At 38.7% G+C, this 26945-nt stretch overlaps 1 protein-coding gene across 3 annotated transcripts in view; it reads left to right on the top strand.

Moving 5' to 3' along the window:
* LOC132391211 (protein furry homolog) overlaps nucleotides 1-26945 on the top strand; it is a 260162-nt gene that overhangs the window by 16011 nt on the left and 217206 nt on the right. Inside the window, exon 1 of one of the 3 annotated variants that reach the window (XM_059964114.1) lies at nucleotides 12059-12550. The exons of the other annotated variants lie outside the window; for them this stretch is intronic. Within the exon in view, the coding sequence (XP_059820097.1) occupies nucleotides 12481-12550 (70 nt within the window). The 5' untranslated portion in view covers nucleotides 12059-12480. Of the gene's footprint in view, nucleotides 1-12058; nucleotides 12551-26945 lie in introns of those variants that run through there. 3 annotated transcript variants of the gene reach the window in all.

Here is a 26945-nt window from a genome sequence, read left to right as displayed (position 1 = left end):
GATCAATACAAAAGATTAGCAAAATGAGTTACAATTGAACAGAAATGATCATGTTGAAACTATGTTTACATAGCTTCTACAATATTCATTTATAGTAAATTCAATGATTCATGTATTGGCATTTAGGGACATTAAAGCTGCATATACATTAAGCCAAATGCAACACATATAAGTCATAGCATCATTGTGCTTCATGTATTGTTGTGATATTCAAAGTAGGCAATCCCATTTGATTTTGGAGGGACTTGTAAGGTAATCCTTAATTACACAATGCAGAAGCAGTATGCTGAGTTGACAAGTGTTAAAGAATTTGCCAAGTTATACCTATAACATATATGTGCAGAATTATATTTGCATTTATCAAATTGGACAATAACCAGAAAGGACCTATTATCCTTGTATCATACACACTACAAAGAGTGAGAAGAGTTATGCTCAAATAGGAAAAGAAAGCATTGGAAATCATACTTGGGATTAGAAACTTCTGTCACTTGATAGGGAGACCATTGGTGGTGGTTACTGATCACAAATCCTTGTGGGCCATTGTTCAACCCAGGTCTGCAATTTCCAAAGTGCAACCTTAAGAATGCAGCAATCCACCATCTTCTATTCAAACAGAATAGCAAAATAGATACATTATCAAAATTGCAACATGAAGACATTAAAAATGACATAGAGAATGTAGTAGTCACCCTAGATGCAGCAGGGTATGACTTTCTGTAAAAGTAATGCAGGTGGCAGAATTAACTCTGAATCCAAACCGTTATACACATATACTTTGAGTGGCTGGACTACTTTGGATACATGTTTGGATAAGAATTTAAAACATCAAGGACACCACAAGCTGTTCACAGATGAGCTATGCATCTAAAGTGGTACAGAGTCATTCTGACTTAAGAACTGTGAAGTAGAATAATGGAGAGATTTCATTTAGAGAATTGGGATATTGTTAAACTGAAAGCAGTAGCTCTTAACTTTATCTCTTCACCCAGACTTGGACAAGGATTTGGTGCCCATCTCTGACGGTGTCTCTGTCAGATTCAGAAAAGGGACACTGTCAGAAATGGGCACCAAATCCTTGTCCAAGTCTGGTCCAAGAGATAAAGTTAAGAACTACTGCTTTCAGTTTAACAATATCCCAATTCTCATATCTTTGGAGACAGACTATTTACTAATATCTTTTATACACCTACTGACTCTCAGTTCCTCCATCTCTGCCACTTAGGGTTTTAGGATGAGGTTTTCATTTCAGAGTATCTGACATGATCTCCTTCTTCAAAGAATGGGCTTTCCCTTCCTCTACCATCAAAGCTGCCCTCACCTGCATTTCCTCCAATTTCCGCATGCCCATCCTCACCCCATCTTCATGCTGCCATAACAGGGATAGAGTTCCCCTTGTCCTTGCTTACCACCCCCTGTGCCTCCATATCCAGCACATCATTCTGCATAGCTTCTGCCATGTTCAACAGGATCCTACCACAAAAAACATTTTTCCCTCCCTCTTCCCTCCCCACTCAACTTTCTGCAGAGCTTGCTCCCTTGACTACTTGTGCTACACCTGCCCATACACTTCCTCCCTCATCCACACAGTCCTTTCAGGTGAGGCTACACGTCATTTACAAGTCTATTGGGGTCATCTACCTGACATACAGTAGATTGGGGGACCACTTTTTTGAGCATCTCACTCCATCTGCCACAAAAGGCAGGATTTTCCAGTGGCCACCCATTTCAATTCAACTTCCCATTCCTATTCTGACATGTCAGTCCATGGTCTCCTCTACTGTCATGGTGATGTCACTCTCAGATTGGAGGCATAACACCTAACCTCCAACCTGACGGTATGAATATCGATTTCTCCGGCTTACAGTAACCAGTAATTCCTGGTGCTTCCCCCTTCTCCCTTTATCCATACCACATTCCAGCTCCCCTCTTACCACTTGTCTTCTCCTCACTTTCCCATCACTTCTCTTCAGTTCCCCTTCTTCCCTTTCTCCCATGGTGCACTCTCCTCTCTTATCAGGCTGCTTTTTTTTTCAGCCCTTTATCTCTTCCACCTACAACTTCCCATTTTCTTACTTCATTTCTGAGGATATTGTATTGGATAGTGCAATTACATTTCAATTTGGATAGTGTGTGAAATTGTTAGACTTTATTCTGAGTTAAAGATTAGCACCATATTCCACAATAAAATACACTTACAGAAATGCTGATGCACAGTAGAATTTGAGTCTGATTTAGCCAGTTCTGAAAGGGAAAATAGATGAAAGGTAGTTGAAATGAAACTAATATCTTGATCTAAAAGGGAGGAGGTTCAGACTACATTACAAGGTTCATGTTTTGACACAAGTAGGCAAATACGAGTTGGAAAAAATGAAATCTCAGAGAAATTGTGAAGATATATGTTTCCCAAACTTACTTCAGCAATGAACCCATGAGGATAAGGTAAAGTATCCAAGAGAATAGAGGAAGATTGTGAGCTTGAGTTTATTTCTGAAGCACTAATAATGGGAGTTGAAGAGTTGACACAGTACACAACTGAAGAAAGTCAAACGGTGAATGGATGATATAAAAAAATTATTTTAAAAAGTTCAAAAGCAAATTGTCATTGCCTCACAGTTCCAGCAATCCAATTTCAACTCCAATGTCTTCTTTGAAGTGTGCCTGTTTTACCTGTGACCATATAGGTTTCCCTTGGGTGTTCTAGTTTCTTCCCTCATCTCACAACCTTCATCATGGCTGAGTGGTACAAATGAGGGGGGGGGCGGATAGTTGATGGCATTGTGGGGAGAATAAAATGGGATCTTACCATGATGCTGCTTAATGAGAGGTGATGACATATAAAAGGTTGAGCAAGCTAAAGCTGTTTTCTTTGGAGTGAAGGAGAGTGAGAGGAAACTTGATAGTGGCTTACAGAATTATATGAGGCATAAATAGAGTGGATAGGTAGAGAAATTTTTCCTAGGGCAGAAATGGCTAATACAAGAGGGCATAGTTTTCAACATGATTGGAGAAAAGCATAAGGGTGATATCAGAGCTCAGTTCTTTATGCTTTACACAGAGAGTTTTTGTGTGTGTGGAATGCCCTGCCAGGGTGGTTGTAGAGGCAGATACATTTAAGAAATTCTTAGATAGACACATATAATTGCATTTGTTACATTGTTGGCAAGAAGGGCTATTTTATTAAACTGGAAAGATACCTCTGTCCTTACATTAATTCAAGGTTTTTCTCAAGTAATGTTATGTCTCAGTTTGGAAAAAATTAGAAGAACTTTTGATCCTCGATTTGATTTTGAAAGAAGGTGGGGCTCTTTTGCCAAATATTATCATTTAATTTGAATTATTTTATATGGTTTCCTTCTAATTTTATTCTATATAAATATGAATTGGTGGTTGATGATTCTTTTTCTTTATATATATATATACATAGATGATGGTAAGATGTATTACTCCAGGGGTTGATTCCTAGTGGGTTTTTTCCCCCTTTTTTTTTGTAGTTAGTGGGTTTTATTTTAGTTAGTTGGGTTCTCTTTTTTTCCTTCTTTTCCTCATAATTCTTTTTATTTTCATAAATACAATCCGCTTATTTTCTTCAGCTTTATTAATTGTATATATATCAGTTTGTTGAAGTTCTGTATCATTTTATAGCTGTAGAAAATTATGTATCAATAAAAAGCTTTTAAAAATGAAAGAAATTCTTAGATAGGCACTGGATGATAGAAAAAATGGCTATGTAGGAGGGAAGGGTCAGGTGAGACACAACATAAGTTGGGGAACTGCTTTGTAAAGCACCTTTGCTCCATCTGCTAAAAGTGGAATTTCCCAATGGCCAACTATTTTAATTCCTATCACCATTCCCATTCCAATATGTTAGTCCATACCACGATGAGTTCGTTCTCAGGGTAGAAGAGCAACACCTCATATTTCCATTTAGGTAGCATCCGACCTGATGACATAAACATCAATTTCTCCTGGTAATTATTTTTTAATTTTTTTCTTTCTTCATCCCCCCTTCCCTCTTCTTCTATTCCCCATCTGGCATCTTACCTCTTTTCCTTACCAATCTATCACCACTCCCTGGTACCTCTCTGCTTCTCCTCTTTCTCCCACTTTCCTCTTCTTCTCCAGCATTTGAGCTTTCCCACCCACCTGGCTTCACCTATCACCGTCTAGTTTGTACTCTTCCCCATCCCTCACCTTTTTACTTGGTGTCTTCCCCCTTCCCTTCCTTTCCGTTCCTGATGAAGGGTCTTGCCCCAAAATGTCAAATGCTTATTCATTTCCATAGATGTTGCCTGACCTGCTGAGTTCTTCCAGCATTTTGTGTGTTTGTCCTAAAGAATGAGAATGGAGCAAATTTGCTAAGGCACCCACCATAAGCAAAGCTTACACCTGAAACCAAAATTAGTTGCTAAAGTGCATGTTGACTCCAGTTTCTACCATTTTTCTGCCAATGTTTAATCCATATTTGCCAATGTTTCATCAATATTTCTAAAAGATTTTTCACTACTGTTATTAAACAGACAGACCTACAATTGTTAGCCTTATTGTTGATCTCTCTTTTTGAACAGAAAGTTATACTTGCCACTTTCCAGTCCTCTGGCACAACTGACATCCATAATTTAGTAGGTTGCATCTCACTCTTCATAAATAACTGAGTATAAAGTGCATTTATCCAATCTAGAATCAAGCAACTTCTGGATAGTTATGGGCAAACTATTTATGATGTTCTCATCAACTTTTTTTAACACCTTGAAAGGGTAGCCATCTAATCCTGGGAATTTTCACCATTATTTTCACCATAATTAAAAAATTATGCAGTTATATTTATAAATTAATTGTAATTTCATTATCTTTATTTATAATATCATGATGAGTATTTTGCAGGAGATCCACTTTGCTCCTTATCGACCACTTTTTCTTAATATTTTTGTAAAAATTGTGTTGATTTGCTAGCAATTGCAATTTTCTTATTATAATTCCTTATTGTATCTCGAAAGTCACAAGTAAATGCTGGAGGAACTCAGCAGTTACCATGACCTGTGGTATGATTGTACTGTATTTTAAATTGTTGGTTGTCCCTTTAGTTATTTAAAGCTAGTTTTCTAAAATGATTAAGAGCATAAAGCTTAGGTGCAGAATTAGGGAATTTGGCCTGTCAAGTGTGCTCCACCATTTCATCATTGCTGATCCAGTTTTCCTCTTGGCCCCAATCTCCTGCCTTCTCACCATATCCTTCATGCACTGACCAATCTATTAACCTCTGCTTTAAATGTACTTAAAGACTTGGCCTCCACAGCTGCTTCTGGCAACAACGTCCACAGATTCGCCACTCTCTGATAAAGAAATCCCTCCTCATCTCCATTCCAAAAGGACGTCCCTCTATTCTGAGGCTGTGTCCTCTGGTCTTAGACTCTCCCACCATATGAAACATCCTCTCCACATCCACTCTATCAATGCATTTCACCATTTGATTTGGACATCTTTCATTCTTCTGAATTCCAGTGAGTACAGGCCCAGAGCCATCAAACGCTCTTCATATGACAAGCTGTTCAATCCTGGAATTATTTTTGTGAACTTCCTTTGAACCCTCTCCAGTTTCAGCACTCGGCCCAAAACTGCTCACAATACTCCAAGTAAGGCCTCACTAGTGCTTTATAAAGTCTCAACATTACATCCTTGCTTTTATAATCTAGTCCTCTTGAAATGAATGCTAACCTTATATTTGCCTTCCTCACCACAGACTCAACCTGCAAATTAACCTTCAGGGAATCCTGCACAAGGACTCCCAAGTCCCTTTGCACTTCAAATTTTTGTATTTTCTCTCCATTTAGAAAATAGTCAGCACTTCCATTTCTTCTACCAAAGTGCGTGACCATATATTTCCCAACACTGTATTCCATCTGCCACCATTTTGTCCATCTGTCTAATCTGTGTAAGTCCTTCTGTAGCCACTCTACTTCCTCAAAACTACCCGGCCCTCCACCTATCTTTGTATCTTCTGCAAGCGTTGCAACAAAGCCATCAATTTGGTCATCCACAAGAGAAAATCTGCAAATGCTGCAAATCCAAGCAACACACACAAAATGCTGGAGGAACTTAGCAGGCCAGGCAGCATCTATGGAAAAGAGTATAGTGGACATTTCAGACATTGGCCCTTCACCAGGACTGTCATCCAAATCATTGACATATGAAGTTTAAAAAAATGTGGACTCCTGTAAAACACCACTAGTTACCTGCAGCCAACCAGAAAAGGCTCCCTTTATTCCCACTCTTTGTTTCTTGCTAATCAGCCACTGCTTTATCCAAGCTAGAATCTTTCCTGTAATACCATGGCATGGCCTTGTAACTTTTTAAGCAGCCTTGTCAAAGGCCTTCTGAAAGTCAAAGTACTCTACATCAACTGATTATCTTTTGTCTATCCTGCTTGTTATTTCTTCAAAGTAACACCTTAACACACTAAGCTCTTTTTTTAATACCTGCCCCTATTGTCATTTTGGAGGCTGACAGCTTTGTCCATTTCACTCTGGACTTTTTGAAGTCAGCTTTACCTAAATCTAGAATCCTCATAGCTGCTTAAAATTTCCCTCTGTCAAACACATTAAAATGAATAATTTTATGATTAATTTTAGATGAGTTTTCATGCACCTGTAATAAGCTTTACAAAACAATTCGCTGCAAAATCAAATATGGCTTGCTTTCTTGTTGGTCCATTAAACCTTGTTACAAAAATCTATTCTGAACATGCTCAAGAAGTGCAGAATCTTTCTGTTATATGCTGGTATGTTTATGCCAATCAATGTAACTGCTTAAATATTAAAACTCCTCTGCCATCATTACATGCTTATCTAATCATGCATCAATAGACTCTCTGACCTCAAAACTGCCACGAAGGAACATACATTCTACTCCCATACTAATCTTAAATCCATTTAACCATAAAGTCACCATTAAAATAAATACTTAGAGACTTTTCTCCCTATATTGTCTTTCTTCCTTTCCTGTCTATATTGCCTGGAATGTTGAGTTCCAGACTTGGCAGCCATGTCTCACTAACAGCAATCATGCCTTATCTTTCAAGTTAAATTGCACCTGTAATTTATTCAATTTATCCATTGCATGCCTGCATTTGTATAAGGATGATTATTTATCCGCACACATTAATGTATTCTCTTGCTCAAATGTTTTGTTCAGACCTCTTACTTCACAAACTCCTGGTTTTATTCTAGTTTTATCTTTACCTACTTATAGTATCAGAGCATTGTTTTCACTGATAGTCTAAGTAATTTCCCTTTGTCCTAAAACTTTTATTTTTATTGCCTTTTCCACCCAAGTCTTCCTTCTAAACAAACATCCTTTCTGCTAAGACCTTCCATGCAGCCAAATTCAGGTGGACTTGTCCCAAATGCTTTGATTCTTTCCATCCCATGCCTGGTGCTTATTCCTCGGTCAGTCAAGTGGCCTTTCCTTTAATCTGCGTACTTGTGTGTATTGAAAGGCATATAATTCAGATTGTGATCAGTTGAGCATAATTCTTTGGTCTTCATCTTTAAATTTTCATATTTGTATTCTTGATTATTCATTCCTATGCTATTAAGGAATTGAATCTTTCTTCTCTTTATTCTATCCTTCAGAGATCTTTACAGGCATGTTTGAATGATCCAAAATGTTATTAATTTCAAGGTGATTGGAGAAAAGTATATGGGGAGATGTCAGAGATAGGTTTTTTACAGAGAGAGTGGTGGGTACATGGAGCATGCTGGCTGGAGTAGGGGTAAAGGCCGATACAGTATAGATGTTTAAGAGTCCCTTAGATAAGTACATGGATTAAAGAAAATTAGAGGGCCATATCACACTAGTATGTACAAAAGATTAGTTGATTGGCAGGAGGCAAACAGTGTGATTAAAAGGGGGCTATTCTGGTTGGATGGTGGTGACTAGTGTTCATTTCATATTGCTTCAAAAGGGCAACAATTATACCAGTGCCTAAGAAGAGTAGTGTGAGCTGCCTTAATAATTATTGTCCAGTAGCACTCATATCTATAGTGCTTTGAGAGGTTGCTCATGGCTAGAGTCAACTGCCACAACAAGGACCTAGACCACTGCAATTTTCCTATTGCCACAATAGGTCTATGGCAGATGCAATCTCAATGTCTCTTCACCTCACCTTAGATCACCTGGACAACACAAACACCTATGTCAGGAAACTGTTCATTAACTATAGCTTTGCATTTAACACTATCATTCCCTCTGTCCTGATTGATAAGCTGCAGAACTTGGGCCTCTGTACCTCCCTCTGCAATTGGATCCTCAATTTCCTAACCAGAAGACCACAATCTGTGTGGATTGGTAATGATATTTTCTCCTCACTAACGATCAACGCAGGCACACCTCAGGAGTGTGTGCTTAGCCCACTGCTCTACTCTCTCTATACCTATGCCTGTGTGGCTAAGTATAGCTCAAATTCCATTTATAAATTTGCTAATGATACAACCATTATTTGCTGAGTCTCAAAATGGAGACAAGAGGGTGTACAGGAGCAGGAGTGAGATATATCAGCTAGTTTAGTGGTGTCGCAGCAACAACCTTGCACTTAATGTCAGTAAGACTGAAGAGCTGATTGTGGACTTCAGGAAGGGTAAGATGAGGGAACACAAATCTATCCTCATAGAGGGATCAGAAGTGGAGAGAGTGAGCAATTTGAAGTGTCAAGATCTCTAAGCATCTAACCTTGTCCCAATATATCGATCCATCTATGAAGAAGGCAAGACAGTGGCTATATTTCATTAAGAGTTTAAAGAGGTTTGGTTTGTCGCCTAAAACTCTTGTAAACTTCTACAGATGTACCGTGGAGAGCATTCTGACCGGCTGAGTCACTGTCACGTATGGGAATGCGATGCTGGCTACTGCACAGGATCGAAAGAAGCTACAGAAAGCTGTAAAATCAGTCAGCTCCATATTGGGTATTAACCTCCGTTGTATCCAAGATATCTTCAAGGAGTGATGCCTCACAAAATTAGCATCAATTATTAAGGATCCCCATCACTCAGGGTATGCCCTCTTCTCATTGTTACTGTTATGAACAGTTTCTACCCCTCTGTCATCCAATTCCTAAATGTACATTGAACCATGAATACAACATCACTTTTTTATATACTGTATTTTTGTTTTGCACTATTTTAAATTCAGCTATTTAATATATATATATATATATACTTAATGTAATTGTGTTACTTATTTTTTCCTATATTAGCACATATTGCATTGTACTGCTGCTGCTAAGTTAACAAATTTCACAATATATGCCGGTGATATTAAACCTGATTCTGATTCTAATTATATATCAATGATTTGAATGATGGAGTTGATAGCTTTGTAGCCAAGTTTGGAGATGATACAAAGATAGGTTGAGGGGCAGGTAATGTTGAGGTAGCAGGGAATCTTAAGAAGGACCTGGACAGATTAGGAGAATGGACAAAGAAGTGGCAGATAGGATACAGTGTAGGAAAGTGTATGATACTTTGGTAGAAAGAATAAAGGCATAGATTATTTTCTAAACAATGTTCAAATTTAGAAATGGGAGGTGCAAAGGGACTTGGGAGTCCTAGTGCAGGATTCCCTTGCAGATTGAGTGGGTAGTAAGGAAGGCAATGCATTGCTAGTGTTCATTTTGAGAAAACTAGAATATAAAAGCAAGAATGTAATGCTGAGACTTTATAAGGCATTAGACAGACTACTCTTGGAGTATTGTGAATAGTTTTGGACCCTATATCTGAGAAATGAGGTACTGGCATTGAAGAGAAACCAGAAGAAATTCAAAAGAATTATCCTAAGAATGAAAGGATTAATGTATAAGGAACATTTGATGGTTCTGGACCTGTACTCACTGGAGTTTGGAAGGATGGGGTGGTCTCATTGAAATATATCAAGTATTGAAAGGCCTATAGTGGACGTGGAGAGGATATTTCAGAACACAAGGACATCCCTTTAGAACAAAAATGAGGAGTAAAAGTGCCAGAAGGTGGTGAATCTGTGTAATATACCCAACGACTTGGCTGTGGCCAGCAGCAGAGACCAGATAACTGGGTATATTTAAAGCAGAGGTCGATAGGTTCTTGATTAGAAAGGGTGCCAAAAGTTGTGGGGAGAAGGCAAGAGAACGGAAGTTGTGAGGGTAAATAAATCATCCATGATTAAGTGCCAGAGCAGGCATGATATGCCTAATTCTGTTCCTCTGTCTAATGGAGGGGGGGGGGGGAGTGTTAGATTGATCTTGGAGAAAGTTAAAGGACACCCTGGGCTGAAGGGCCAATACTGTACTGTTCTATGTTCTATCCATTACCCTGGTGTTAGGCTGGCAACAAACTATGCAGGATTCTCTGTCCTGTCTATAAATGGTGTTATTTGCTCCCATAATTACTAAATTGCCTAAATTTGCTGCATTACAATTCCTCCACTCCTCTCTTTAGAGCTTACATCTCTAAGTTATCCTTATAATCATTAACTGGTTAGCCTTCAGACTTTATCCATATGCAGACAAGTGGAAGTACATTGTACTTACTGGAAAAGATTAGTTCCTACAGTCTTCAATTTCTGTCTCATTTAGCTTTGCTTTATTCTGTCAGTTCTGATAATACAAGTCCAACCCTGATTGTGCTTCCCTAAGATGAGACGCAAGTCTGAAGTAAACTGTCCCTTCTGATTGAGAATTATAAAGTATTGTTAAGACATTTCATTGCTGATTCTTTAGAGCTGTCTCGTCCTTCACCAATTATCACCTATTATAGTTGAGTCTGAACTTGTTCGGCTATAGCTTATTATTTCTGTTATGAACATAATTATTTTTTAATTATTTTCACTTTTAATGTTACCTAATTTGCTTAGCTATAACATATGCTAACTCCAAATGCTTAACAATGTAACAAAGTTTTAGCAGCAAGCTGTCTGTAATTTAGCCCTGTGTAATGTGCTGTCCATGCCATTACTTACGGTAGTTTATTCATTCATTTTTGTCTCAGGTATGCTGCTTCCTCTTTGCTCTCTGCCATTGCCACTCATTCTCCCATTATCTGAAGTTCATTTGCATAGTTTCTCTTATTTCTCTGTGCTCTTTTTAGAGCAGCATAGTCCTTATTCTGAGATGAGACAGATGTTTTGAGGAACTGCATCTTTCCAACTGGTACAATATACATTCAATGTATATCATTCATCTATGAGGGATACAACAAAATGCAATAATGTTATTTTTTTGCCTTTATTTGTACAATGACATAACCTAGGCTTCAACTTCTGCATTTAACTGCATTGCATATCTGCCCCTGCTGTGAAGTTCCTGTATAGTTGACATATGAACAAGGAAGTTAATTTTGCTATTTTGGTATCATCATATGGCCTATTAAAATGAGAGATGTTGTTATCTAAAGGAGAAAGTGCAATAACATTCTGAAAAATGCATTATTATAAACAGACGACCGTGGTGTTGTCGCAGTGTGTCTTTTGCGTCTGTAGTAAGCGCTCTAATTAAATTGTCTCCGTGGCGATGAAGATTATTTATTAATTTGAGATAAGATGTTGTTATTCCATTTAAATGAGTCAAGTTTTATAACTAAAGGATAAAAAGTAATCCATCTATCTAACATTTATACGTTTGATTACTGTTGCATCCAGCAATAGTCAGCTGGCCATAATATTTTAATAAGCCAGAATTATCGTAGAGGCAGACTGGAAACAAAAAGCCAGGCTAAACGTGGAGCCGGTGCTGATTCGCACGCTCACTCCCCTGGGAGTGGGTTGACCAATAGGTTTTTCAACGTCATTGCAACTGGATATATGGGTGCAGTTCTATTTTACTGCAGCATGATGCGACTTCATATATTTCACTGCATACTGTTTGAAGGAAAGATTACACCGCTGCATCTGTCAAATGTTCATGGACTTCTCATTTGAGGAAAAAACAACCGGTTAAATTGCCGTGACTTTTTTAAAAAAAAAGCTTTAACTGGCTTCTTACTGTGATTCTCAGGCAGTGCTGTGCTTGCGTGAGGAGGCGCATACATTCAGGGAAACTGTACAGTATAACGCTATTCTCTTTTATGCATAGATCTAAGTCTGTCAGACAGAAAAGCAATGAACAGGACACCTCAAACATTATTGAAGGACCCATTCTAATAGCATTTGTCTAGCAATTTCTTTGAGCAAATATACAAAGAATGCATGTTGAAAGACAGCAGACCTCAACATCATTTCAGTCCTCCGATAAATGTCGACCATTGGCAGACAGAATACCGAGAAAATAGAAGGTACACAAGGCACCACGAGATCAATCAAAAACATTATAATCTCTTTTTAAAAGAACTGTCGAGAACAAGAATAAGAGTCAATATAGAGATCTCTTGTCTTCTGATTTAGTGTTTGCATTACTGATTGTGCACAGTACTTGCCATTGCGTTTAGGATCACAGTGGCTTCTTTGTATACTACCGATATGGCCAGCCAGCAAGATTCAGGCTTCTTTGAGATCAGCATCAAGTCATTGCTGAAATCCTGGAGTAATAGTAAGTAAACAACGAGCACAGTTTGTTCTGTTAGGTAATGAATAATGAATTTTGTTTATATGTATATATCTTTGATACAAAAAATGTGTTTTCTTTTGTTTTCTCGGCTAGCATTTGAAATCAAATTGCGCAGTTTGTAGATAACACATTACGTGCGACCACTGTAATAGAATTAAGCTAAATTTGTTCAGATTGAATTCTTTAATTAAGTTCCCTTCTGGCCTGCAAATACAATCCATTCGAGAATAGCATTTCCTGCTTATGTTCAGTTTTCATAAACAAAACGTGTTTTAAAAAAAAACAGGCAGGAGGGTGGTACAATTCCATGCTAGTTTTTTATAATTGCTTTTTAGAACTGTGTAGCTTTTGGAAGTAACAGTTAAATATAAAGATGTTATCATCAACATCCGAATTGAATACAACATGACGTTCCTTTCAGACGCCTATTTTTTTTGTCTTTGGTTTTTGATAGATTTTTAGATTTCATTTTAAATTTAGAAATTAATTCAAAACATGTATAATAGGTACATCTGATTATTTAGAAAAAACAATAAAGATGCATGTTATAGATAGGGTAAGTACATTTGCTACAGATTCAGCTATTTTCATACATGTTTATATAACCTGTAATACCAAATTATCCAATAAATTCAAAACAGGCTTTGGTTTGAAATATTCGGGTTTAGTAGGTATGTTTTACCTCTGGACCCTGGTTTTAGAATTGTTTACATTCTAACAGGCCTGTGTCATGTTTGTGTCCTTCAAATGTTTTTAATGTGTTGTGCAATTGGGAGATACTGTGCTGAAAGTTTAAACTGATAATATAAACAAATAGAACAATTAAAGATATTTATGTTAATGTGCTGTGCTTTTTTGAGTACATGCAAATATATTTGGATACTGTACTTTAAATTTGCTTGTGTATAAGTCTATTTTAAGGTCATGACAGAATTATGCATGCATTGTTGGCTATCTTTAATTTTTCACATCTAAATTTATAGACAGTTGTTGACATTAAACTAGAAACATTTCATTTGAAAGCATCTTAGTTTTTATTGAAGTCTTCATGCAAATATTATCTGGATCTTTTCATTCAAAGTCATTGCTGTGATTTTCTTTGAATAGAAGTAAATATGTTACTTTCTTGAGATATTTGATAATTTCAAGAGAAGATCTTTCAATTATTAGGATTATTTGTAATTTCTGTTTGTGAGGCATACATTGAGATTGTTAAGGTATGTCTGCAGGTTTCATTGAAAAAAATTAAGAAAAAAAAAGTTGGAAATAAAATTTTCCAAGATTTAACCAGAATTTTATGCTATGGAATTACAGTAACAAACAATTTTTGATATATTTGTGGAAAAAAGTTTCAAATTATTATTTGGGCAATTAGCACATGTAAATGCATAACCTTATTTTCAGCAGAGCTTTCCTTTTGAAAGACTTTTACCTGATTATGAAAGCTACTGTATATCGTTTAAAAAATTTAATATGACATTGTATGATCTCAATGCGTAACTTTTGCATTCACCGGTTGAAGTGTGCAAATGCAGATGGAAATGTGATACAGTGATCCAGTGTGCAAGGTGCAGGAAGGTTGTATTCACTTTCAATGGCCTACTATATTAACTTCAGGATTTCATCAATCCTACTGTGAGGAGGTACTGTGCTCAGGCTAGGTATCTCCCAATGGGAAGGAAGGAATAGAAAATCGTCTATGTGCATCTCTTAGCAACTAGCTCAAAACACCTCAATAGTGACTGAGAAAAAAAAATGAAGAGGTTCATTCAATGAAAAAAAGAAAATTAGTGACATTCCATTGGGGAAAAAAACATGTGTTACTTAGAAAGTCCTGCTGGGATATAAGTAGCACAATGTCATTTATACAGCCTGCACATGCAAATGAAACATTAAGATCAGTTTTCTGTAAAAATATATATTTAGATTTGGATATCTGTTTGTGAAGCTTCTTCCTGATGTTAAAGATGATGAATATTGATAGAATATCCATTGCTTCTGTACTATTGGTCAGAGAAATGTAGAATTATACAGCATTGAAACAGGCCCCCAGTTCAATGCATCCATAGTAACCAAGGTATCCATCTAAGACCATACAAGCATAAGACATAAAAGCAGAATTAGGCCATTCAGCCCATCAAGTCTGCTCTAACATTTCAACATGGTTGATCCACTTTCCCTCTCAGCCCCATTCTCCTGCCTTCTCCCTGCAACCTTTCAAGAGTTGACTAGGCAAGAACCTATCAACCTCCACCAGTTCCCTGGCCTCCACAGATGCTGGTGGCAATGAATTCCACAGAGTCAAACCCCTCTGCATAAAGAAATTCTTTCTCATCTCCATTCTCAATGGATGCCTCTCTATTCTGAGGCTTTACTTTCTGGTCCTAAACAAATTCTCTCTCTTGTGATCCAGCATCAACCTGACTTTCCCAAATTATATGTGTATTGAAATCCTGCATGACTATTGTATGTTATCCTTTTGACATGCCTTTTCGATTTCCTGTTGTAATTTGTACCCCACATCCTGGCTATATGTGGCCTGTATATAACTCCCATGGGTCTTTTTATCATTGTTGTTTCTTAACTCTATCCATAAGAGTTCAACATCTTACAACCCTATGTAACATCCAAGGTTTTGATTTAATTTTACACCAACTGAGCCATGCCACCCTCTGCCTCCCTGCATGTCATTTTGATACAATATGTATCCTTGAATATTAAGCTCTCAACTTTAATCTTCTTTCAGCCGTGACTCAGTGATGCCCACAACGTCGCACCTACCAGTCTCTAACTGCACTACAAAATCATCTACTGTGTGCATTCAAATATAACATCTTCTGTCCTGTATTTGTCATTCTTTTTGATTTTGTCCCCACGTTACACTGCAACTGACTACATTTTTACTGCCTATCTGTCTAACAGTCTCACTGCATACTGCATCTGCTTGTATACCAACTGCCCCATTCTCAGCTCTAACACTCTGATTTTCATCCCTTACCAAATTAGTTTAAACCCTCCCGAACAGCTCCAGCAAGTCCCATTTGCTTGCATTTGGCCCATATCCCTCTAAACCTTTCCTATCTTTGTAACTGTCTGAATGTCTTTTAGCAAGCATATTCCTGATCCTATTTTCAGCTAGTTATATTTTTGATCAACCTTCTAAGCAATTCAGGTTCATTTAAAAATTTATTTATCATTGGTTACATTTTATTTACAATGGAGAAGTCTCATAATAGCTGTTTCACTGCTTATACAGTATACTTATTTCTACGAGGTTTATTCAAAGCAAAATAAAAATGAATTTCAAGAGTCCAAAATAATTGTATAAAATATGTAAAATATGTCTTCTGAAATGTATTAGAAACACTTAACAGTATAATTCTAGAATTTATGTTACTTACTGAACAATATAATTTCAATATATTAGCACAATTATAATATTGTCCTGTATCAGTTGGTTAATACCTGATAAAACATTCTTAATTTACAGTTCTCTATATTGCCCTCTTTCATTACATTAAGTAAAAGATTGCCTATCATATTGCAGTTTATCTGCTGAAATTTGACTTTCCAACTCATAAATTCCTTCAACACAGTCTGACTGAACTGCTGTGTCTTTGCTCAGTTGTGGGTTTAATGTACACACTAAATCTGGATTTCAAATTCCTAAACCTCTGTGGACATAAATATTAAATTTTATGCAAAGGGATGGACTCTTACGGCCCAGCTGTTCTGTTATGCTTCTGTCTGGGAAACTGGTTCTTCACCTTTAGACAAGGTTTTGCTCCTGGCTTAAGTTCCATAGTGCTGTGCTGAACTCTGCGATGACCTCTATGTATTTCAGTTTTGTTTTTCTTCAATACAACTTGGTTTTATTTCTTCTGTATCCTAAATCTAAAGGAAATGCCTCCCACCATTTGTGTTCTTTTTGATCCACTATTTTTCAAAGTGCCTCTTGATCTACATAATTTTTCCCAAACTGCTTACTAAACTTTGGGATGGGTTTGTCGATGCACCCTACTGACAGTGTGCTTATCCCACTATGGGAGTTCTGTCTTTATTTTTGGATTCCCAGGTATTTTTCCTTCCTAATTCTCATTTCTTGTAAAGGTATTTGTATTGCAATATCCTAATAACAGCTCTTAACCTTCCTCAATAATTATTATGGCTTTATAATGTAACTTGGTCATTTTTGTATCCCACCTATGTGCATATACATTTTGGCTACTGCTGCAGACCACTTGTATTTCCATGTCTGCTACCAAATCTCTACTTTTACTATTTTCCTGTCATCTAATCTTATAACCATATAACAATTACAGCACAGAAACAGGCTATCTCGGCCCTTCTAGTCTGTGCCGAACACTTACTTTCACCTAGTCCCATCTAACTGCACTCAGCCCATAATCCTCCATTCCTTTCCGGTCCATACCTATCCAATTTTTTTAAATGACAAAATTGAACCTGATAAATCAAATGACAAAATCTTAACTCATTGCAATCAATCCTACAGGTGCCTGCTGAGTTTTCCTAGGTAAGTGGAGTAAGGGCCATCAAGGTACTCTGCTTTTGAGAAGTTTTCAACCCACTCACCTGCTAACCTTGTCACTCAGCAATTTAACAGGGGATTAGTCTTACCATTAACCTCCTCCTCCACTGTCCCACCCATGACTGACAGTCATTGGGTTAGTTATCAATTTTCTCTTTGATCTTCCTCCAATGTTGCAGAAAAATAACACCTCTTGTAGACCACTGACATTGACAGATATCTGAATAGCCGAGGATTACCTCTTTCCTCTAATTGTAGCCAATTTGTCTCCTGTACATTCCACTACAACCACAGTGGTGGTGTTCTAAAACTATTTCTGACAAATTTATTTCCTTTCTTCTATGAACTTTCTCCTTTTGAGCCTCTTGTGCTGTTCCAGTTGATACTTCCATTGTCTTAATCACAGAAAGGACTATGAATATTTTTTATTGTTCATCACATCGCCCTCCCCCCTCCAAATCTTATTTTATTTGTATTCATCCAAGAAAAGAGTTCTCACCCAGTTCACTTAGATATCGGTATTCAAAGTTTCAGCCCTTTGCTCACAATATTTCTTCTCAACATAATTCTTGCCTCCAGTCTAATATCCAAGTTACCATCATTGTTAGCTCCACTCATTCTGGTACTCCTCTGTTACAGCTTTTACCTTCACTCCTTTGTTTAAAGGATGTAGTCTTCCAGGAACGTTGTAGACAGTAAAGGTAACCTTCAGTTTCTTTTCCTTACTGTGTCCCAAGTAATCTCCACTCTTACCTTATTAATTTTTTGCCACTGACGTTGAGCTCAGCTATCCTGATTCTTCCACTATCTAACTTCCTTATATTGGCCCAACAGAACAAACTTCTTACCTCCTCTAGCTCTTCACTCACAATCTTAGCTTTCTCTACTTTTCTCACCACTTTGTCTGCAGCCTTTGCAAATTCACCTTACCCATAAGATTCACTTCATGTAAGAATACAAGATGGCACCAGGAAGTGGCGACTTTGTGTGCAGCTGCAAAGGGAAGTGTCAAATATTCCCATACAGGACTGCAACAGCTGACATCCGCAGTCACAGCCATGGGTACTTCAGTAAGCAATATCATTTTTTAAAGTTGTTTAAGAATTCTGTCGATGCACAATATCAGCAGACCCAGGACGGCAGACTTGGGTCACAAATGCAGTTTCCCTTTAAGAAAAAGGAACCAAGGGAAGCATGCTGGGCTGCAAATAAGACTGAAATGCAGAGGTCTTAGACCCCTATTCCCTACTTCTGCTAGCAAATATACAGCCTCTAGAAAATAAAGTTGAAGATCTCAGAGTAAGATTACAGTACCAGTGGGACATCAGCAACTGCAGGGTACTTTGCTTTATGGAAACATGGCTCAGCTCCACCATTTCAAATGCAGTGCAGCAGCCTAAGGGCTTCACTATCCACCACAAAGACAGGACAGCAGTGTCTCTTGTAGGCAAAGAAAGTCAACTGTGTTTCATGATTAACTCATTGTGGGGCACAGGCATGGTGGATCTGTCTCAGTCCTGCTCACCTGACCTGGAATAGCTAGGCATCAAGTGAATCAGAATCAAAATCAGGCTTAATATCACCAGAATATGTTGTGAAATTTGCTAACTTTTTCATGTGTTGCAGCACAATGCAATACATGATAATATAGAGAAAAAATAAACGTAAAACAATTGCATTAAGTATATATATGTATATTAAATAGTTAAATTAAAAATAGTGCATAAAACATAAAAATGAAAGTCAGGTAGTGTTCGTGGGTTCAGTGTCCATTCAGGAATCAGATGGCAGAGGAAAAGAAGCTGTTCCTGAATTGCTGAGTGCATGCCTTTAGGTTTCTGTACCTCCTTGCTGGCAGTAACAATGAGAAGACGGCATGTCTTAGGTTATAGGGGCCCTTAATAATGGGCACCACCCTTCTGAGGCATCATTTCTTGAAGATGTCTTGAATACTATGCAGGCTTCTACCCAACTTAGAGCTGACTAATTTTACAACTTTCTATAGTTTGATCATGTGCAGTAGCTCACCCCTCTTATCAGACAGTGATGCAGCCTGTCAGAATGCTCTCCAGCTTTACCTGCCAGGGGAGCTTTCTGCCATCACCCTGGTACATTCCACCCCTGGCCAATGTCAGTCAGGTACTGGAGGAGCTGAGCACTGTGATCTGCAGCCACAAAACAGTGCACCCTGATGCCTACCTGATCATTGCAGAGGATTTCAAAGAGCCCAGCTTGAAAGCAAATATGAAAGCAAGCAAGCAAATAATACCAAAGCAGACAGTAAATGTTTTTTCAAATATGTTAAAAATAAAAGAGAAATGAGAGTGGATATAGGACTGCTAGAAAATGAGGCAGGAGAAATAATAATGGGGGACAAGGAGATGGCTGATGAACTAAATGAGTATTTTGCATCAGTCTTCCCTGTGGAAGACACTAGCAGTGTGCCTGATGTTGTAGTGTGTGAGGGAAGAGGAGTGGGTGCAGTTAATATTACAAGAGAGAAGGTGCTCAAAAAGCTGAAAGGTACATAAGTCACCCCCACTAGATGAACTGCACGCTAGGATTCTGAAAGAGGTAGTGTTAGAGATGTTGGTGCCATTAGAAATGATCTTCAAAAATCATTAGACCCTGGCATGATGCCAGAGGACTGGAAAATTGCAAATGTCACTCCACTCTTTAAGAAAGGAGGAAGACAGCAGAAAGGAAATTATAGACCAGTTAGCCTGACCTCAGTGGTTGGGAAGATGTTAGAGTCGATTGTTAAGGACGAGGTAATGGAGTACTTGGTGACACAGGACAAGATAGCACAAAGTCAGCATGGTTTCCTTCATGGAAAATCCTGAATGATGGAGCAGACTGTTGGAATTCTTTGAGTAGATTACAAATAGGATAGATAAATGAGATGCAGTAAATGTTGTATATTTGGATTTTCAGAAGGCCTTTGACAAGGTGCCACATGTGAGGCTGCTTCCCAAGTTAAGAGCCCATGGTATTACAGGAATGTTACGAACATGGTTAGAGCATTGACTGGGAGGCAGCGAGTGGGAAGAAAAGGATCCTTTTCTGGTTGATATCAGTGACTAGTGGTGTTTGGTGTTTGGGCCATTTCTTTTTATGCTGTATATAAATGATTTAGATGATGGAATAGATGGCTTTGTTCCCAAGTTTGCAGATGATACGAAGATTAGTGGAGGAGCAGGTAGTGTTGAGGAAACAGGCAGAATGTGGAAGGACTTTGACAGATTAGGAGAATGGGCAAGGAAGTGGCTAATGAAATACAAATGTACAATATTGGAAAATGCATGGTCATGCACTTTGGTAGTAGAAAGAAATGTGTGGACTATTTTCCAATTGGGGAGAAAATCCAAAAATCTGAGATGCAAATGGACTTGGGAGTCATTGTGCAGAACACCCTAAAGGTTAACTTGCAGCTGGAGTCGCTGGTGAGGAAGGCAAATGTCAGGTTAGCATTCTTTTCAAGAGGTCTAGAATATAAGAGCAAGGATGTGATGCTGAGGCCTTGTAAGGCACTGGTGAGGCCTCACCTTGAGTATTGTGAACAGCTTTGGGGCCCTCATCTTTGAAAAGATGTGCTGCCACTGGAGAGGACCCAGAGAAGGTTCACAAGGATGATTCCAGGAATGAAAGGGTTATTATATGAAGAACGTTTGATGGTTCTGGGTCTGTACTCGCTGGAATTCGGAAGCATGAGGGGGATCTCATTGAAACCTTTCAAATGTTGAAAGACCTAGAGAGAGTAGATGTGGAAAGGATGTTTCCCATGGTGGGAAAGTCTAGGATAAGCCTCAAGGCAGAGGGGCGCCCTATCAAAACAGAGATGCAGAGAAATTTCTTTAGCCAAAGGGTGGTGAATTTGTCACCGCAAAAGGTCAACAGTAGAAGCAATCTCACTGTCTTTCCACTCGACCTTGGACCATCTGAGGAAAAACTTCTTCACACAGAGAGTGGTGAATCTGTGGAATTCTCTGCCACAGGAAACAGTTGAGGCTGGTTCATTGGTTATATTTAAGAGGAAGTTAGATATGGCCCTTGTGGCTAAAGGGATCAGGGGGTATGGAGAGAAAGCAGGTACAGGGTTCTGAGTTGGATGATCAGCCATGATCATACTGAATGGCGGTGCAGGCTCGAATGGCCTACTCCTGCACCTATTTTCAATGTTTTCTATGTTTCTATCTGGACAATAGCAATACCTATGTCAGGCTACAGTTTATTGATTACACCATCATACCCTCATTATTATTCAACAAGCTCCAAAACCTGCATATCAGTACCTCCTGCTGTAACTGGATCCTTGAGTTCCTCATTGGGAGACCAGTTAGTGTGGATTGGAAAAAACATCTCCTCCTTGCTGGAATTCAACACCACTGCACTTCAAGGATGTGTGCTTAGTCCACTGCTCTACATCCTTTACACCCATGACTGTATGGCTAGCCATAGCTCTACTTATAAATTTGCTAATAACTCAACTATTATTGGCAGAATTTTAGATGGTGACAAAGAGGTGTATTGGAGTGAGATAGATCAGTTGATTCAGTGATGGTCCACTGACAACCTTAGATTCAAAGTAAGTAAAAACAAGGGATTGATTGTGGATGACAGGAAGGGGAAGTTGAGGGAACACACTCATTGAGGTATCAGCTGTGGTAAGAGTGAGCAGTTTCAAGTTCCTGTGTTTCAGAATACTTGAAGATCTATTCAGGACCCAACATATTAATGCAATGATAAAGAAGGTACTACAGCAGCTATATTTCATTAGGCGTTTGTACTGATAGAGACATAGAAACATAGAAAACCTATAGCACAATACAGGCCCTTCGGCCCACAAAGCTGTGCCGAACATGTCCTTACCTTAGAGATTACCTAGGGTTATCCATAGCCCTCTATTTTTCTAAGCTCCATGTACCTATCCAGGAGTCTCTTAAAAGAACCTATCATATCCTCCTCCACCACCATCACTGGCAGTCCATTCCATGTGGTCACCGCTCTCTGCGTAAAAAAAAAAACTTATCCCTGACATCTCCTCTGTACCTAATTCCAAGCACCTTAAAACTGTGCCCGCTCATCTAGCCATTTCAGCCCTGGGAAAAAGCCTCTGACTATCCACACCATCAGTGCTTCTCATCATCTTATACACCTCTATCAGGTCACCTCTCAGCCGCCATCACACCAAGGAGAAAATGCCGAGTTCACTCAACCTATTCTCATAAGATGTGCTCCCCAGTCCAGGCAACATCCTTGTAAATCTCCTCTGCACCTTTTGTATGGTTTCCACATCCTTCCTGCAGTGAGGCGACCAGAGTACTCCAAGTGGGGTCTGACTAGGGTCCTATTTAGCTGCAACATTACCTCTCAGCTTCTAAACTCAATCCCACTATTGATGAAGGCCAACGCACCGTATGCCTTCTTAACCACAGAGTCAACCTGCACAGCAGCTTTGAGTGTCCTATGGACTCGGACCCCAAGATCTTCCGCACTGCCGAGAGTTGTACCATTAATACTATATTCTTCCATTATATTTGACTTACCAAAATGAACCACTTCACACTTAACTGGGTTGAACTCCATCTGCCACTTCTCAGCTCAGTTTTACATCCTATCAGTGTCCCTCTGTAACCTCTGACAGCCCTCCACACTATCCACAACACCACCAACCTTTGTGTCATCAGCAAATTTACTAACCCATCCCTCCACTTCCTCATCCAAGTTATTTATAAAAATCATGAAAAGTTAGGGTCCCAGAACAGATCCCTGAGGCATACCACTGGTTTCCGACAACCATGCAGAATATGCCCCGTCCACAACCACTCTTTGTCTTCTGTGGACAAGCCAGCTCTGGATCCACAAAGCAATGCCCCCTTGGATCCCATGCTTCCTTACTTTCTCAATAAGACTTGCATAGGGTACCTTATCAAATGCTTGCTGAAATCCATATACACTATATGTACTGCTCTACCTTCATCAATGTGTTTAGTCACATCCTCAAAATCAGCTTGCTAACCACAACCTGCCTTTGACAAAGCCATACTGACTACTCCTAATCATGTAATGCCTCTCCAAATGTTCATACATCCTGCCTCTCACAATCTTCTCTATCAACTTATCAACCACTGAAGTAAGACTCACTGGTCTAAAATTTCCTGGGCTATTTCTACTTTTCTTGAATAAGGGAACAACATCTGCAAACTTCCAATCCTCCAGAACCTCTCCTAGCCCCATTGATGATACAAAGATCAGTGGCAGAGGCTCAGCAATCTCCTCCCTCGCCTCCCTCAGTAGCCTCGTGTACATTTTGTCTGGTCCCAGTGACTTATTCAACTTGATGCTTTCCAAAAGCTCCAGCGCATCCTCTTTTACCTATATACTCAAGCTTTTCAGTCTGCTGTAAGTCATCCCTACAATAGCCAAGATCCTTTTTCGTAATGAATACTAAAGCAAAGTATTCATTAAGTACCTCTGCTATCTCCTCAGGTTCCATACACACTTTCCCACTGTCACAGTTGATTGGGCCTATTCTCTCATGTCTTATCCTCTTGCTCTTCACATACGTGTAGAATGCCTTGGGGTTTTCCTTAATCCTGTCCACCAAGGCCTTCTCATGGCCCTTTCTGGCTCTCCTAATTTCATTCTTAAACTCCTTCCTGCTAGCCTTATAATCTTATAGATCTCTATCATTACCTAGATTTTTGAACCTTTTGTAAGTATTTCTTTTTGACTAGATTTACAACAGCCTTTGTATACCACAGTTCCTGTACCCTACCATCCTTTCCCTGTCTCATTGGAACATACTTATGCAGAACTCCACGCAAATACCCCATGAATATTTGCCACATTTCTTCTGTACATTTCCCTGAGAACATCTGTTCCCAATTTATGCTTCTAAGTTCCTGTCTGATAGCCTCTTATTTCCCCTTACTCCAATTTAACGCTTTCCTAACTCATCTGTTCCTATCCCTCTCCAATGCTATGGTAAAGGAGATAGAACTATGATTACTATCTCCAAGAGGCTCTTCCACTGAGAGATCTGACACCTGAACAGGTTCATTTCCCAATACCAGATCAAGTACAGCCTCTCCTCTTGTAGGCTTATCTACATATAGTGTCAAGAAGCCTTCCTGAACACACCTAACAAACTCCACCCCATCTAAACCCCTTGCATCAGGGAAATGCCACCTGATATTTGGGAAATTAAAATCCCCCACCACCACAACCCTGTTATTATTACACCTTTCCTGAATCTGTCTCCCTATCTGCTCCTTGATGTCCCTGTTACTATTGGGGGGGGGGGGTGCCCTTAAGTCCTGGTGGAGTTGTCAGGGTGCCGTCATGACAAACTTTTTGCATCAATCTGTTTGACGATTGCTCATCATATGGCGTGTCTGAAATTATTTATATTGCTCACTTTAGTAGTTGATATTCTCCTCTCCTTGACTCTCTTGTCCCTGGAAACTATTGCCCCATCCAACTTGTTTTTCCACTCAAGTCCTAGTTCCCCATATTCATGCTGTTTTATCCAGCATTTCTTGTTTAAATTCCATCAGAATGTGCACTGTACCATAGTACTGAAATCATTCTGATCAAAATCACTAATGACTTCCAAAGTGATTATGTCTTAAGACATTCTATTGTGTGTCTTTTGATAGAGTTGATTGTGCCATGCTCTTTCTATACCTCCGCAGCATATTCCAGCCTGTTATTCATCTATTCTGTTGTAGCTGGAAAGCTGTCTGCAATGGCTTCTTTACCCATTCCCACATTATTACTTCTGAGTGTTTCATAAGTATCCATTTTATGGTTACTTCCTAATTCTCATCTAAATGTTACTGCTCTCAACAGCTTCTGAATATATTTTCACATATACTCGGACAATAATCTGCTGTACCTTGTTACTTGTTTCCTTGACTCCATTAATATCTCTGCACTCTTAGATTAGGTTTCTGATGCTCGGCTCTGGATAGAATCATAAAGCCCTGCAGGATGGTCACTCATCCCTCCATGCCCATCCCATCTTCTAACTCTTGGCCCACAACCTGCTATGCATAGGTTATTCAAATGCTTGTCTCAACACCCCTTAAACCCTGTCACCTTGCTTCCACCTCACTCTGAACGTTCCATCCCAGATACATCTTGTATGAGCAACAATTTTGCTAGGACAAGTTTTGGGAAAACAAAAGACATCATCCTTAGTCCTTGTCATAAACATCTTAGCTTCAAATGTTTCCATCTCTCAGGTGTCTTGAATTGAAGCACATTGTGCGCAGTTTTGATGTATTTGACCCTGGGTTTAGTTCCTATCCATGCTACCACCAAGAGTTTTTCTTCTTTATCATTGTTTAATTCATCCCAGGCCGTGGCTCATCTGCTGAAACTCTGATCTTTCGCTTTATTATCTCATGACTTAACTACTTCAACATTCTCAAATATAAATTAGCCCCTTTGAGCTTTCATGTTCACTTCGCACAAGACTCCAACAATGTAAAGGTATCAAATGACTAGGCAAATAGGTATTGTTCCTGAGAATTACTGTACCACTCATGGCAAATTATAAAGAGAATCCAGAATTGATTGAAATAATAGTGGAAATTTTCCATGCTTATTTTGATTGTGGTAGATGAGAGTTACTGAGATGAGATGAGAGATGAGAGGTCTCACATGATGTAGGTCTGACATGAAAACCAAAAGTAGAAATAATTGCACGGATAACAATTGCAGAGAGTTGTTTGGTCATTGAAATAATTTTCAGAAGTGATGTCAATTGTGATAAAAGGCACTCAATGTTTAACATTTAAAACAGCAGCAAATAATCAAGCAGCAGGAATGAATTTGAACATGGCAAATAATATGCAGTAGTAATGCAGTCAAATTGCTGGAATCTTGTCTATATTTACTTTTAAATTTGAGCTATATTTGATGGAAATAAATATTTTTTCCTTGATGAAATTTTCATACTAATATGACAGTATAACAACATTTTAATTCATATTTTAATAAAAATTAATTACTGCAAACTTGGCAAATTTGCTAAGTGGTATAAAATGCAGTGCTTGTACAAGGGGTGATTGATAAATTCATGGCCTAAGGTGGCAAGAGTCAGTTTTAGAAACCCTAGCACATTTCTTTTTCAACATTGTCCCCTCCTATATTTACACACTTAGTCCGGCGGTCGTGGAGCATATGGAGCCCTTCTTCATAGAAGTCGATGTCTTGGACCTCCAGAAATGGCCCACAGCATGGGGTGATTGATAAGTTTGTGGCCTAAGGTAGAAGGAGATGCGTTATTAACTTCAAACTTTCTGCATTTTCACTCAAAGAGTGAACTGCACGTGCATGTAATGAGTGCTGTATAACTCATTTCCTTCTACCTTAGGCCACAAACTTATCAATTACCCCTGCTGTGGACCACCTGAAAGTCCAAGACACTCTTGTTACATGCACGTGCAGTTCAACTCTTTGAGTGATTATGCAGAAAGTTTGAAGTTAATAACTCATCTCCTTCTACCTTAAGCCATGAACTTATCAATCACCCCTGCTGTGGACTCTTCTACAACGAAGGGATCCATATGCTCCACAACTGCTGGACTAAGTGTGTACATGTAGGAGGGGACAATATTGAAAAATAAATGTGCTAGGTTTTTTAAAATTGACATCTTCTACCTTAGGCCATGAACTTATCAGTCACCCCTCGTATATTTCTTTTTAATTGTGGGAAAGTACTGATGTTTTAAAATGAATATTTGGGACAAAACTAATTGTTATGTTTTGTAACTCCAAAATATAAAACTAGTTGAAAGAAGAACATGGAACAAGGAA

The sequence above is a fragment of the Hypanus sabinus genome, chromosome 3 (genome assembly GCF_030144855.1).
Source record: "Hypanus sabinus isolate sHypSab1 chromosome 3, sHypSab1.hap1, whole genome shotgun sequence".
Classification (NCBI taxonomy): Eukaryota; Metazoa; Chordata; class Chondrichthyes; order Myliobatiformes; family Dasyatidae; genus Hypanus; species Hypanus sabinus.
This window is presented reverse-complemented; position numbering and strand designations above follow the sequence as displayed.